General features: G+C 40.2%; 1 protein-coding gene across 1 annotated transcript; it reads right to left on the bottom strand.

Annotated features, from left to right (window-relative positions):
- Positions 1 to 6,278: 6,278 nt before the first annotated feature.
- LOC119816787 (serpin B9-like) lies at positions 6,279 to 16,244 on the bottom strand. The gene is made up of 6 exons (XM_038333746.1): positions 16,077 to 16,244; positions 15,247 to 15,384; positions 14,702 to 14,819; positions 10,803 to 10,945; positions 8,406 to 8,561; positions 6,279 to 6,683 (listed from the first exon to the last, which is right to left on the bottom strand). The coding sequence occupies exons 1-6, from the start codon at positions 16,242 to 16,244 to the stop codon at positions 6,279 to 6,281; spliced, it is 1,128 nt and encodes a 375-aa protein (XP_038189674.1).

Genomic DNA, 16,244 nt, shown 5'->3' with positions numbered 1-16,244 from the left:
TGCTTGTTTGGTCCATCTTTTGGAGCTATGGCCACTTATTGACAAGCCCTTTCTGATCCACCCCATTGTTTTTTCAACATGTGAATTGCACGCCCTGTTCGTCCTTCCCTTTGGGCTGTTCCTTTGTGCACATGTACATGGGATTACAGACTCTAACAAGAGTTGGAATGGACACTAAAGTTCACCTGACAACTTTTTCACAATTTCTGCTGCATAGGAAAATCCCCTGAAAATTCATTAATACTTTTCAGTTCAGGGCACTTTTCTTCTTCAGTGTACCTGTTTGTAATGTTCAATTTTCATTTTTATTCATGAGCTCAGATATAGCAAGCAATATAATTCAATCAATTACTTACACATGGAAATTTGCACATATGATCATTTCTTTTCTGTGACTTCCTGGATATAGGAGTGTGGGTCAATGGGAATAGTAAGGGCTATTATATTGCTGAAACAAACAAAGAAACCTCTATTTGTGTTGGCAGTCTGAGAACTAGTGTATTAGTTACTTTTCTATTGCTCTACCACCAAGGCAACTTCTAAAGAAATGCATTTAATTGGATGTGCAGTTCCAAAAGGTTAGATTCCAGTGGCAAGAGAAGGCATGGTATCAAGACTAGCTGAGAATTCACATCTCAAACCACAAGTAAGACATAAAGAGAACTAGCTTGAAATGTCAGAGTCATTTGAAACCTCATAGCCCATCCCTGGTGACATTCCTCCTCAAGGCCACCCATCACAATCCTTCTCAAATGTTTCACTATCTGAGTAACATGAGGTCAAACATGAAAGGTAAATATTGAGGATCATTTTCAAACAAACCATAATAACTGATATTTATTTTATTTTTTTAAAAAGAAAACAAACTATCTTTTTTCATTATACATACCAATACAAGTTCCTACTCCCTTCCCTCCTTTCTTTCCCTCCACATACCCCTGCATCCCACCACCATCCACTCCACAGAGAGGGTTAGGCATATTGCTTTGGGGAAAGTTTAAGACCCTCCCTACTATATCTAGGCTGAGTAAAGTATCCATCCAAAGACAACAGGTTCTCAAAAAGCCAGTAAAAATAGTAGGGATAAATTCTGGTACCACTGCCAGGGGCTTCCCAGTCTGGCCCAGCCATGCAACTGTCAACTACATTCAGAGGGACTAGTTTGGACCTATGCCAGTTTCTTCTCTGTCAGTCTGGAGTTGGTGAGCTCCCATTAGCTCAGGTCGACTGTTTCAGTGGGTGTTCCCATCATGGTCTTGACCTCTTTGCTCATATTCTCTATCCTCCCACTTTTCAACTAGACTTTGGGAGCTCAGTCCAGTTCTTCATTGTGGGCCTCTGTCCCTGTTTCCATCACTTGCTAGATGAAGATTCTACAGTGATGTTTAAGGTATTCATCTGTCTGACTACAGGGCAAGGCCAGTTTGGGCACCCTTTCTTCTATTACTTATGGTCTTAGCTGAGGTTATTTTTGTGGTTTCCTGGGAATTTCTCTAGTGCCAGGTTTCTTGCTAGTCCCCAAATGGCTCCCTCAATCAAGATATCTCTTTCCTTGTTCTCCTCTCCATTCTTCCTCCATCTCAACTATCCTGCTCCCTCAAGTTCTCCTCCCCCTCCCTTACTCTCCTCCTCATCCCCTTTCACACTCTCTTCTTCTCATCCCATGCTCCTAATTTTTTTGTCTGGCAATCTTGCATGTTTCAACTTTTCATGTGGATATATGTGTGTGTGTGTGTGTGTGTGTGTGTGTGTGTGTGTTTCTTAGGGTTCATCTTGTTGCTTAGCTTCTCTGGGATCACCATAACTGATATTTTAAAATATTCTCCCGAGTTGATTTCAATTTCACTGATGTTCAAAATAATGAATCTCATTCTTTAGCCCTCAAAGTGTCATTTCTGAGCAACATTGAAAGTACTTGAGAACTTATGTGAAACACAAATCTCTGAATGGTCCATCTCCTCCTGTAGGCAGTAATGAATCTGAGCCCTACTTGTTCATAATCATGCCATGCTACTTCTAATTCTAGCAGAAACGAAGGTACAATATTATTCATTGATGAATGCAGTTATTACATATAAAATGGTAAGATGCAATATCATCTGCTTTAAGTCTTAAGCAAAACATGCAAGACTGTGACCTTTGAGAGAGGTAATTCATGAATTGAGTTTCATAATTGGCTTAGGTAATCTTTCAAACTATTGTATATACATGAGGAACCCAAGTAGAAATTAATATTTTCACTGACTAAACAGAGATTTGAGCAGGATGTAGATGAAGCAACTAGCAGTTGTAAATCACGATGCCAGAGTAAAGTTGTCAAACACCATGAAGGCCAGTTGCAGATCTGCTCCAAGGTAGCAAAGAGAAGACCTCAGAGTAGCAAGAGCTTAGGCAAAATTAGAAAAAAAAAAGCTTATATGAGGGTTGCTAGACTTTTCTAGTTGAGGGGGAAAACAAGAAAACACACTCTTTCTGCTGGTAATGCTCATTCTTCTTCATCTCTCACACTTCTCCTTAGCAGCCTTTTCCTGAATATCCTTACACAACTTCCACCTCTATACCACCACTGCTGCACTCACAGCCAATCTCTGGACAAGCATAAGTTATATTTTCATGGCCCAACCCACACTCAAAACACAATGTTGGTCTCATGGTTCTTCTTAGATTAGGAACATCACATTGACCAACCAGGGAGAAATGCTTGACCATGCACTTTACTCTTTCCCAGACAGATAATGACTTAGAATTCAAGACTTCATGATAACAATTAATTAGCTGGACCTTCAGGTTGGGAGTATATGCAACTGGTTATTCATCTCCAGGGGCAACTAGCCTCCCTTGAATTTCTTCTGGAATCTAAAGTTAGCTCTCTGTGTAAAGGGCTATCTTTGTGACTGAGAATCCTTTGTCAGTGTGAGTAATGTAAAGTATCATAGGAGCATATCTACTCATCAGAATTATACAATTGAGAAGAAGTCATCTTCCTGACTATCCATAGATATGTGTCTGCACACTAAGTGTAAAACACACCACCAAATGGTTGTGGAAAGAACCCCACAGTTGTTCTTATTAGGGAGGTATGATCGTGGCACCAGAGAAAGGTATGGACAGAAAACTATGAGTCATTTATAGTTACTAACCCTATGGCTTTGGCAAGTGGGGTTCCCCAAGTGGGTTTACCTGTTAAATACTAGTTGTCACTGCTGTACATTCCCACAGCCTCTCGCACCCAGCTGCTCTTTTCAAAGTGGGGGCAATGCAGAAAAGTAGCCTCCAAATACACTGAAACATGATGAGATCTTGTGAGACTTGGTAGGAAACAGATTGTGTTAAAAGAATCAAAGTTGTACAGTGGTAGATAGTGTTAAATATCCAATGCCATATTCAGCAGATCTCTGATAATTTTTGAGGGCCATCTTTTAAGTATACCTTATTTTAAATAAACTTTAGTTGTATTAGTTACTTGTTTTAGCCTTAACCTTGAAAACTTATACAGGAGACTAAATAAATTTCATTTTGTAAAAAAAAAATTATATTGTACTTAGCATGAGCACAAGTTTTGTTCTGAACATATTAAAGAATCTGATTGTTTATTTATTTATTTTATTGAGCTATACATTTTTCTCTGCTCCCCTCCCTGCCTCTCCCCTCCCATTCAACCCTCTCACATGGTCCCCATGCTTCCAATTTACTCAGAAGATCTTGTCTTTTTCTACTTCCCATGTAGATTAGATCCTTATTCCCATGTAGATTAGGGTCCTCATTGTTTTCTAGGTTCTCTGGGAGGGTGATTTGTAGGCTGTTTTTCTTTGCTTTATGTCTAAAAGCCAATTATGAGTGAGTACGTATGATATTTGTCTTTCTGGGTTGCCTCACTCACTGTTATGTTTTCTAGAATCTTATCCTTTATAAGGTGACAATCTGTATGTCTTAATTATCTTTAAGTGTTTATAACAAGTTAGTAATTTGTAGATTAGGATTTTACAGTTTTGTACCTGTTAATTTAGCCTATAAGTATTACAATTCTTGATTATAGCTCTTTTAGTATAAAATAAGTACAGTTCATGGGGAAACTGGCGATTTAATTTTCTTGGTCCTTTCATAGGGCACTTTCCAGAAAAATCACTGTTTTTTTTTCTATGACTTAATTTATAAAAATAGATAAAGTTTAACAAAATTTTCAGACAGGGAGGCTAGACATATCCTCTTTTTTCTTTTTCTTTTTTTGAGACAGGATTTTTCTGTATAGCCCTGATTGTTCTGGAACTTGCTCAGTAGACCAGGCTGGCCTTGAACACAAAAATCCACCTGCCTCTGCCTCCCACATGTGGGATTAATGGCATGTGCCACTGCCTCCCAGCTGCTAGAAATACATTCTTAGTGATTCTCTGTCAAGGTGTTCTCAGGGTGAGCTTTATGCATAAAACACGTGTTTCAGGTTGACAGTTTTCAATCAACAAACAGCCAGAAGCAGAACTACAGAGGTTGAAAAGCAAGGGTTTTGTATTCAGAGACTGTCCCAGACTGTAGACTTTGATTGATTGGGTGTTTTGTTTTCATTTACGATGGTGGTGCTGTCTATTGCTGAATTTTACAATCTGAATGGTAAGGTTACCTGTGTATAAATATTTAATCACTAACTCTGTGTTGTAAGTTTTAAGTCAATTTTTATTACAGATTCTACAGATTTTTAACAATTTTAAATAAGCTTTTAAATCTTGGGGTATAGAAAATTCATATAATAGTTGCATAAGTCTTGAGATAAGGTTTATGTATTAGCAAAAGTTTCAGGCAGTTAAGTGAAGCAAATATTCTATCTTTTAAAAGCTGTTCTGCCTTGCTTTTTTATTTCCTGACACATACTCAGGTGGATCATCTAACAGGAGAGTCACTTTCCAGCTCTGGAGCAAGCGTTTCAGTGCAGCAGGACAGCGTGAAACAATATTTCAACATTATCTTCATCCAAAAGATATTCGATTCCCTGCTAAACTGAACCCAGTGAACACAACCCTCAGAGATACAGGATTTTGTATGACAAGTAGAGGCGGCAGATTTGGGCCTGTGCGGGGCGGTGGTGGTGGTTTCTCTGCATTTACTGCTGTCTCCGCCATTTTGTTGTTACTCTGAAGTTACTGACGTGCTTCTCTAGTAGCAGCCAGGCAGGACGTCTACATCGTACCAGATCTGCCTCCTACCCCTGCCAATAAATGTAGTTTTAAATAAATCCCTATCGTTCCATTTATCAATAAGACTTAGGATTCAGAGGCTGGATGAGAACCTGCTAAGTCAGAGAGATTGAAGAGCAACTTGCTGATCATTCCTCCTTGCCAGTGTCTTCAAAAGGTACGTCCTTCTGCATCATCAAATCAAAAAGCTGCCATGCTCAAAGTCCCTCCCTACCACCTGTGCATCTCTCCATCTGTCTTCCAGACGCCCTCTGACTCTCTTTGATTACATTCTATCAACTAGTTGTTGACTCTGCCTCTTCATCCAAGGTTGATATTTTTAATTAAAGCAAATGCAAACTCAGACTTCATAGTGTTATTTATTCAGCAGAATACCTGTTTGGTAAGAGAACAAAATTTATTTTGAAATGCTCATTAAGGATGCCACAGAATTTGACTATTACAATTGGTTGTGGAGAAAAAAACAATAGTTGACCGACTCATGACTTCTGCAAGGAGAACTGTCATGACAGATAGATAATTTGAGAGAAAGTAGTAAAGTCCAGCCATTAGAGGACCACACTGTCTGCATCTGTCCCCAAGTCTAGCACAGTGCGCACACACCTGGTGACTGGTGGACAGCAAAGAAACATAATATTAAAATGTGCATTAAGGACCAAACCCTTGGAAAACTGCAACAGCTGTCATCATCCACAGAAGTATTTACTATGATGTGAATAGGTTAAGGCAAGTGATGGCAAGAGTTGAGGAGCCAGGATAACACAGCGTGTATTTGGCATAGTTTATCTGTGCAGTGTGTGCGGTGTTTATTAGGGTCACCTGAGAGAACTTTGTGGTTGCCTTGTGGAATTGTTTGCCTCCTTTGTTGCTTACATAACAGCGAACCAAAGCACTCTGTGACCCTGAGACCTGGTAGAGGGCACAGATGAATGTCAGGAAAGGGGGAGACGAATGAGGGCACCCGAAGATCAGACTGCCAGGAGAAATGTGCCCTCACCTTGGAACATGGTTCTGCCATATGCCCATCCTCACAGGGTTACAGGAGTTGTCATGATGCTGAATTGAGAACTGTCCCTGACATAGTAATTGTGCCTATGGAGAGGAGAACCTGCCGCAGAACAGGAGGCTGTTGGTTTCATTGTGCCTGATGAAGAAAAGGAAGGGGCGGTCTGCACAGAAAGTTAAGGCAGGTATGTGGCCACAGTCATGACTTATGATGGCCGAGGCTGCTGCAGCTTCGGTGCCTTCTTCATTGACCTCCACAACAGTCTTGTGAACAAACTTGGATAGATATACGTCTTTTTCTGGAGACATTGCTGATGAATCAGCCTTGCTTCCTCGGAAGACATCCGCCATTCTCAAGTGCTGGAACACGGACTCCATTTTATAATCCTCTTCCAATTTAAATTTTGGAAGGAAAACCTCTATATAAATGCTCTTCATAAAGTCTGGTTTGGTCCAGGCTGTCACCTTCTCAAAGGTGAGATTGTTTTCCACCTGACAAATCAGATTTAGAGACTGTCAGATTCACAGTTGAGGTCTTACCCAGAGTTTCATAATCACTTCCTGCTCAGACTCCTCCATCATCCCACATGAGGCACTACCTCTTCACATGGCCAGACAGTATGAGTGTCCCACTGTCCTGCTACTATGTGGCTTCCCTGATGGGTATGGAGGTCCATTAGCCTGAGGGTAGGAAGACCTGGCCATCTTCTCCTAAACCCACTGGAAGGAAGGTCTATTACAGGTTAGATTGTGTTTTGTGGGTTGTGTGACTTAAATGTGAAATTCCTCAAAAGACTCTCATAGTGAATGTTTGCTCTCCAACTCTTTGTACCTTATTTTTTAGGCATGAGGGGGGTCTAGAAGAATGAAGGAAGTAGTTCCTGGAGGTTACCTATGAAGGACGTCCTTGGTACTTTGTCCCTTCTTATTTTTCTGCTTCCTGATTACTAAAAGGCCTGTGATGTCTGCCAAATGCACCTGCCTCAATGAAACCATAAGATGAGGACAGGTAACTTGAAATGAGCTCTCTGAATCTGTGAGCCTACATAAATGCTTCCTCTCCTACGTTATTTTTGTCAGGCATTTTATCAGTGATGAAAATCTAACTAACACTATAGATGTCATGCCACAGTTAGGGAGCTGGATGAGAAGAGCCAGGGAAGCTGTTCTGATTACAAAGACCCCTTGGATCTTTCACACTGCACTGCCCTCCATTCAGAGGCTGACGTATTTATTGTGGGGCATCCAGCTGCAAGGAAGAGCGAGAAGTCCCATAATGATCTGCCTGACACTTTGTCTGCAGCTCTCCCTCCTCCTCTTCCACTTCGTTAGGTTCAAGTGCAATATTTTTCTGTATATTTTATGTTCTAATATTAAATACTAAAATAAAATAAAAACAAGGATCATGATAAAGTTCTATTTACAGAGGGGTGTTATTTTCCAAGCCCTAGGCTAAGTTTGCTCCCCGAGTTTCCCTCATTTCATCCTACCAGGTAGTGATCATCACATCATAATCTTGTGGTGAAATTATAATATATGGCAAAGTCACACAACCCACAATGGGAGACTTGAACACACTTTGGTCCTAAAATCTTGTGCCAGCACACAATTCAAAGCTCAGTCTGCTAGTACTACCCACTCCCCATGAAGTTGCCAGGATGAAAACATTAAGATTTCTTCTTGATGTGGGAGGTGAGGTGTGCTGTGAATATGTCTTATTGCCAACGGTTAATAAAGAAGCTGCCTTCGACCTGTGCAAGGCAGAAAAGTGCTAGGAGGGGAAACTCATCTCGAGGGTGGGTGAAAGGAGGCAGAGTCAGGGAGATGCCGTATAGCCGCAAGAGGGGAAAGATGCAAACCGCCAGCTGAAACCTTGCTAGTGGTCCATGAGCCTCATTGTACAATATAAAACAATGGAAATGGGTTAATACTAGATGTAAGAACTATCAAGCAATATGTTTAAGCTATTGGCCAAACAGTCTTGCAAATAATACATATTTCTGTGTGCTTATTTTAGGGCTGAGAGGATGAGAATGAACAAGCAGACTCCACCAACAAATTGGCATCCCAACATGGGGCTGACTAAATCCATGTAAAACCTGAGAATGCATGGAAAGGAATCCTATCTCCCCCAACATCTTCTAATGAATATAGACACTGGACTCTTCTAGAAGACATTTAGAGTGTCGAATAATACAACCTCTCCTGCCTCACCTGGCTGAGGTCCACACCATCATCCGGGAGCAGGACCAACAAGCTCAGCTCCATGCCCTCATAGGGCATCTCCAGCATCTGTGCCTGTACTTCATTTATGTAGGCGTGGTTAAATCTGTCTTCCTGACACATCATCTGTATTGGTCTTTCCTCCTTCTGTACAGAAGAATCCAAAGCATAAAATACATTATTGAGAGAGGTCAAAAGGTTTCCAAATGAGCTGAAGTTAAGGCCAGGAGTGTTCTCAGTCAGCACTCACAATGAAAACACTAATCATGGTCCAGTGAACACTTAGTCAATATCTACCAGTCTCTTCCTGCTTTCATTAAAAAATAGTTGTTGTAAGCAGATATGGAACTGTAGTAGATAGGATTCTACAGTGGTGGTAAAACACCTTGACCACAACAGCATGGGGAGAAAAGGGGTCTTTGATCTTACAACTCTCAGGTCACATTCAATCCCTGAGGGAATTCAGAGCAGGAGCTGAGGCAGAAGCCATGAAGGAGTGCTGCTTATTGGCTTGTTCCCCATGGCTTTCTCAGCCTGCTTTCATACACAGTTCATGACCTCCTGCCCAGGGTTGGCACTACCCAGAGTGGGTAATTATTAATTAATTATTAATTAAGAAATGTGCCCCATAGACTTGTCTCAAAGCCAATCTTATGAAGGCAATTTCTCCATGTGGCGTCAGTCTTCTCAAATGGCTCTGGTTTGTCTCCAGTTAACAAAACAGCAACCTAGGGACTTACTAGGGAAAGATGATGTGTTACCAGCAGGAGAAATGTGTCATTCAGTTATTAATATTTTAAAGTCATAGTTGGGTCTATAATGTTCCACAAAGGCTCATGTTTCAAAGCCTTTGTCCACAGGTATCACACCTCTTAGGATCTGGACAAAAAAACATAGGAAATAGGGCCTATTAGAGAAAAGTTAGGTTTTGGAGAGGGGCTGCCCCAGAAGAGGATTTTGACAATGCAATCCCTCTTTCTTTTGCTTCCTGACTGCTGTGAGGTGACCAAACACCACCTTGAATTTTCACTGCATGTTGTAATGTACCACCAAAACCCGGAGTGATTTGACCAACTGACCCAGACCAAAACTTCTGGAACCATGAGCTACATTAAATAATTCCTAATTTAAGTTGATTATCTCAGACAGCTTCTTACTCTAAAGGAAAGATAGCTACCAATACACCAGAAATAGTATTTTCACCATTTATGATTGTCAGTCATTATGCCTAAGGAAGGAGCATAATCAATTATAGATAACAGAAAAGTTTTCATAAATTAGACTGGGATATTTTCATTGTGGTGTAAATGATACTGCAGACAGATACATCCTTTCAGAAAACAGGCTGTTAACAGGAGCACACATGCTCAAAGATTTACTAATTTTCACAACCTTCTAACTGAGAGCAGGAGCTGAAACACTAATCATGGTCCAGTGATTTCTACAGAGTAGAAAGTTTCAGAGCACAGACACTGACAGGCATAGGTTGGAACTACATCCTGATAGCCAGTCAGAGTGAATTAATTAAATTACTACAAGCTGGGGACCCTCTGAACAGATCTCCATTTGCTTTGTGATGCAATTATATTCTGTTGACCCATCACATGCAGAAACTTCTTGTCAAACCTTTAAACGGTATATTGAACATTAAAAAGTTATTAGAGAGCATCTATATTAATTATATAAATTTCCAAATAAAAGAAGCCATGGTTTAAAAGACTTTAAAGTACTCCTAATAAAAAAGGGAATGGAAAGTTTAACATTGCAAAATTCATTAAATTTTATTTGTTTAAAGATTGAGCAAACTTCCAAACTGCAACTAAATATACTGCAATTAAAACTGAGATCACTGAAATTGAATCACTCTGTTTCACTGTTTGCAGAGACCTGTAAATACTGTTTAGTAATGATAAATTGGCCAATAGTTTAAAATGTTTAATGTAATTATAAAATACTCTATTATAGTAATGTTTGTATATTCCTTTCTGCTATGCATCATGATTCATGTATATTACACTAATATATTGTAAGTGGTTACATCTTGGCATTCTTGAACATAAGGATAATTTAGGTTAGAATGAGCTAGAAGCTGAGGTCACATAAGAAATTTTCAAAATCAGTAATTGCCACCAAAAAGATGAAAAAGAATATAGGCAGTTAATGCTCTATATTCCAATCATTTGTCTATGTTTTAACCTTTCATTCAGAAATATTAGTTTCTAATGGTTTTCTGTGCTTTCATATTCTCTTTCTTTCTAGGCTGAGGATCAAGTCCAGCAATCCACAGGACATGTGATCTCTGCTACTGAGCCACTACACATTCACCATTACACATTTTTATGCAAGTTCTTTGTCACGCTGGCATGAACTTTGTGTATTCTTCCTTACCTGGTTTATTTTAAAGGGCATCTCCCTTGTGTGTGTGTTTTCAAACTGTTGATGCCACTTTCCATTGAAGTATAAAGCATTGACAAGAACCAACCTCGTCTCTGAATCAACTGAACCTCCCGACAGCAACTCTGGAATTTTCCCTTTTGAGAAAGCAGAGACTTCATTCAGGTTCATCTTATACACATGTGAGAAATAAGTTGATGTGACATCTGGGCAGATTTAAGAATCACAGTTCCAAATTTACTGAATTTTGTTAAAAAATGAAATAAAGATGCCAACATCCATGTATGACTGGAGATCATATGCACCGAATGACCATCCTCAAGGTGAGGATGCTGAAGGACTTCCAAGTCTCTCAAAGAGAGCATGTTTGGGAAAAGCAGAAAAAGTGACTCCAGGATGGAGAACAAAGAAGCAGGAAATGTGGAAGGGGTCACAGGGGACTAATGTTTAACCTTGGATGATCTGGTGGTTACCATCTTGACTGTCTGAATCAACTAAGAGACATGTCTCTGGGCAGGCCTATGAAGACATTTCCCAGGAAAGTGACTAAGGAGGAAGATGCTCTCCAGAGTGGTCAATGCCTTCCTGTGCTGCTCTGACTAAAGGAATGAGGGAGAAGCAGCACTATTTTTGCCTGCCTGCCTGCCTTCAGCCCTTGCTGGTGAGTGCGTCTATGCTTTTTGTGCCCTATGCCTCCCTTTTTTAGCTGACACTGGGACTAAGAAGTTTTGGCCTTCATGTGGACAAAAACCAGTGGCTTTCCAGAATATTCTAAGTTTTCCATGCCAGCATAAGTCTGATAAGGTCTCCAGACTTAGAGACAATGGAATAGCTCTCAGATTCTCTAATTCTCCACATGCAGTTGGTCATTGTGGGATTACTCAGCCTGTATTTTGTATGCCAATCTTTTAAATCCTATCTGTATTATATATCCATTCTGTTCCTCTAGAGATCATGGAGTAATACACTAATGTTAGATACAGAGTCTTATCTAGAATACCATGGCCATGCCCAATTCTAGCATAGCACAACATGTCAGAGACCCAAAGGCAGAAAGTAGTTTGTTGAATAGCTATTACTATTCTACACTCTCCATTGCCAAAAGAAACAACATAGGCAAGAGAACAGATTCCCTTCTTCTCCATTAAGGAAGATCCTATCAATGGTCAAGAGAATCCTGCTCACTTATAATATCAAAAGTGTAGAAGAAGTAAGATTCTAACAAAAAAAATGGGCAAATAATTGTGGAGTCTTTAAGAAAAGATTCTCATTCTTATTGTCACTCAGCACAAATAGGAATGTACTTATTGCTATAGAGCTGTTTGGATGGTTTAAATATCAGACAATGGTCTCAAAGATCTCTGAGACCAATTCCCAAACATGTTATCTGATGTAGGTGTGTCTTCTATCTATCTGATGATTTCATTGGTTAATTAATAAAGTAACTGCAGGGCTGGCGAGATGGCTCAGCGGTTAAGAGCATTGCCTGCTCTTTCGAAGGTCCTGAGTTCAATTCCCAGCAACCACATGGTGGCTCACAACCATCTGTAATGAGATCTGGTGCCCTCTTATGGCCTGCAGGCATATATGCAGACAGAATATTGTATACTTAATAAATAAATAAATAAAAAAATAAAGAAACTGCTTGGCCTGAGGTCAGAACATGTAGTGAGCTGTGGGCTGCATTCCCGCCGCCCTGCTTTCGACCTCCTGACTAGCTTATGCCCTGAAATAACAACACACAAACTGTATTCTATTAAATACTGCCTGGCCCATTATTTTCAGCCTCTTACTCACATCTTGATTAACCCATATCTAATAATCTGTGTAGCACCATGAAGTGGTGCCTTACCGTTTAGTTTCTAGCATACGTCCATCTTGGGCTGGAGCTTCATCGTGTCTGGCATCTCTTTCTATAGTGATGAGCTGCGGGCCCGCATTCCTGCCACCCGGCTCCCAGCCGCCTGGCTAGCTTAAAACCCGAAATAATTACATGGAAACTGTATTCTTTTAAACACAATCACTCTGGGCAACACTGCTCTACTCCCGAGAGAATGTTGAGCACCAAAGGCACTCCACTGAGAGCTTGTCTTCTTCTTGGCAGAACTGGCCTTTGGGAAAAGAAAAGCCCATATCAACTACTGACAAAGATACAGAATATCCATAAGTGGATAAAACAGGATTGTCTTATCTTGCCAAGACAGGGTTGGACAGTTCTACAAAAAGTTCCTTGCCTTTGAAAAATGTTATGTCAGTTGTGTTAGGCCTTAGCCAAAGTTGGTTGCCTCAACATTGCAAAACGAAACTTTGGGTGACTGCCCAGGTAGTTAGTTGTCTCTGTCATTTGTTGCACATTTTGGAAGTTTCTTGTTTGTACTTCCTGGTTGCTTAAGTAATATTACTTCCCTTCTCAGATCTTTGATGGGGTTGAAGATTAGATAATTGTAGTTACCCTCTACATTATTTAGACTCCTTGAAATAGAATGCTTAGTAAAACTTTTGTTATATGTTTCTTCTTAATATTGTTTGTAATTTTATATTTATTATTTGTTCCTATTGAATATAGTTGTATTTGGTTTGGTTCTGTCTTATTTAGACAAAAGGGGGAGATGAAGGGGAAGCCTAGCCAAAAACCTTGTTTTGTAAGGCGTGTCCCCCTTGGTCTAAAGGCGTGTCCCCCTTGGTCTAAAGGCGTGTCCCTCTTAGGCTTGTCCCTCTTAGGCGTGTCCCCCTTAGGCTAATATTGACTTATAAAATCTTGCGGGCCTGTGGCCCGCCTGCTCTTTGTTTTCCTGCCCTCCTCGCTGGAACCTTGGATTTGTAAGTTCCCTTTCCTTTCCTTTATTAAAACTGAATTATATATATTAAAGCTTGTCTGGTGAATCATAACTGCCGATCAACCACGCACCTTCAAGAACATAGGTGGGTAGAGTAGACAGAACAGGATGCTGGGAGTGAGGCAGATGCCTTGGGCAATCGCCATGCCTCTTCTCTCTGAGACAGTTGCCATGAAGCATCATGAAGGTCAGACATGCTGAATCCTTCCCGGTAAGACACCACCTCGTGATGCTACACAGCTTACTAAATATGGGTTAAAGCAAGATGTGAGAATTAGATAATAAGAGGCTGAAACTAATGGGCCAGACAGTGTTTAAATGAATACAGTTTGTGTGTTGTTATTTCAGGGCATAAGCTAGCTAGGCGGTTGGGATCTGGGCAGCAGGAATGCAGCCCGTCTGCTCCTCACTGTAGTTATCTTTGAAATAAAAAACAATATGACCCAACCCAAATGGAAGGTTCTTTTAGGTCAATGTAACTGAGCAGCCCTGATAGAGTATTTTCAATGGAAATCAAGGCTGGTTTCACCAAATGTAAGTGAGGGATCTGAGGCAGGAAGGGTGGAATCAGAAACAGGAGTCCTCTTCAGACATAATGGTGGTGGGGGACAGTGCCATAGAGACTGTAGGAAGAAGGAGCCCAGGGAAGACTTATGAGGAAGATCTCCACATAAATCTCCACAGTAGAGTCACATGACCTGTCAACACTGCTGACCACCCCTGTCTTATAATTTAAGCTGTTCGACTGGAAATCAGGCCCATGAGTTCCCATGACATTTGTATCATCCCTCTGTCCTGAAGAAATACACAAATAACTCTATTTTTAAAACTAAGTGTCTGAATAAAACCTCCATGAATTCACTGAGGTCTGAATTATACCACATATAATGATGTTAGTCTGCATGCCTTTGACTTCCTGAAATAACATGAGTCTAGTCCATGGGGGGGGGGGGGGAGGAAGAAGGGAAGCTAAAAGAAAGAGGAGGGAGGGAAGAAAAGTGAGGGGTGGATGGAAAGGACAAGAATGTGAGGTGTGAAATAACTTGAAATTCTGACCTTCAGTCTGTTTGGAGACCCACGTATTTATGTGCTTCCTGGACTCCTCTGGAGCTTTGGCAAAGGACAGCTGCTCCAGCTCCGAGTGGTAGAACTGAAGACAGGACTCTTTACAGGTCTTTGGAGAGAAAATGTTCAGGGAAATAATGTTGCAAAATAAATTGTTAGCTAGCAAGCTTCCCAATCATCTGAATATAATGGCAAAGACCAAATATCTTCATGTACTAGGCCTTTGTAAATGAGAATAATAAGAGCCGAATAAATGAAAATTACAAGTAGTCAGGCTTGAAATATTTTAAGGTATACTTTTAAAATTGTGATCTTTGGGCAAGTTTAAAGAGTTTAGTTTCCTTGTGTAGCTTAGATTGGCTTAGAACTCATGACCCAACTGTCTCATCATTCTAAAAGCAACTGTTATAAATATGGATCATCACATTCGCTAGAAATTGATTCTTAATTTTCTCAAGCTCTCTAGGACCTTCAATAGAAATCTATAGCAACACATTTTTGAATTCAGTTTTCATCATCCCACTGATACAACTTACTGGGGGTAATTCGCAAGTGTTCTCTGCAAAGATCCTATTGGCCATTCTAAGCAAGTACTTTCTGTCTGGCTTGTTCAGGTTATTGAGAAGACACTGGAAGCCCCGATGAATGTCTTCCTCTGTGTTTAAACCAAGTGTCTGTAAATGAAAACAATGAAATAGTATGACATCAGTAATAAAGCATTTTGGTTGTAAAAAGAATTTGCAAGCTAAAGAGATGGTTAAGGCAGTGATATACATAAGGTTCTGATATAAGGAAGATTTATAACAAAACAATTAAAAATCAGGTATTAGCCTTCCTTTCCAATAAAAAATTACAAAATCTATTGCTCTAAAAAATGAATTCTATCTAAGAAACTGGTGTTTCAAATATTTTCGACATTTTTTTTCTCCCAATAAAGGTTTTGGGCTAAATATAAGACCTTAAACTTGCCCCAAGAGTTCTACAACTGAGTTGTAATTGCAACACCCTCCTTCCATGGATTACACAACAAACAAACAAACCTAATTTGGAACTAAGTTGTGCAGGTAACCTTGGACTTGTGATCATCCTGTCTCAGTCTCCTTAGAAGTTTGAATTTATCATGTGTGACTCATGACCTAGCATGAATCTATTTATGAACCATTTTCTAAGTGAAGTCTGGATAAAATTTTGAGACCTCTCCAAGATATTACTCATGAAAAATCGTTGCCTTAAAGAAGTATTACTAGAGGAGATTCTCTTACTTCCTTTTAGCTCCTTCCTCATGAAACAGAGTGTGGTATTCTGACCCTCCCTTCTCAGCAACTCTTAGGCAAGTAAAACAGGTGTCAGGTGACAGGGAACTTACCTGAGATATCTGGACTGCAGTGTCTCCCTTCGCCCCCAAGAGGACCATAGCTAGAGCAGAGGAGATGCTCACAGGAGAGTAACATACATTTTTCGAAGGGTTGTTTTGACAAAGGATCTTTAAAAGGTGGATGGCAAAGGTGCCGTTTGCTTCAGACAGAGTGTTCAT

This window comes from Arvicola amphibius, chromosome 6, assembly GCF_903992535.2.
Source record: "Arvicola amphibius chromosome 6, mArvAmp1.2, whole genome shotgun sequence".
Taxonomy (NCBI): domain Eukaryota; kingdom Metazoa; phylum Chordata; class Mammalia; order Rodentia; family Cricetidae; genus Arvicola; species Arvicola amphibius.
Note: the sequence above shows the minus strand (reverse complement) of the source record. Positions and strands in the feature narration are given on the sequence as shown.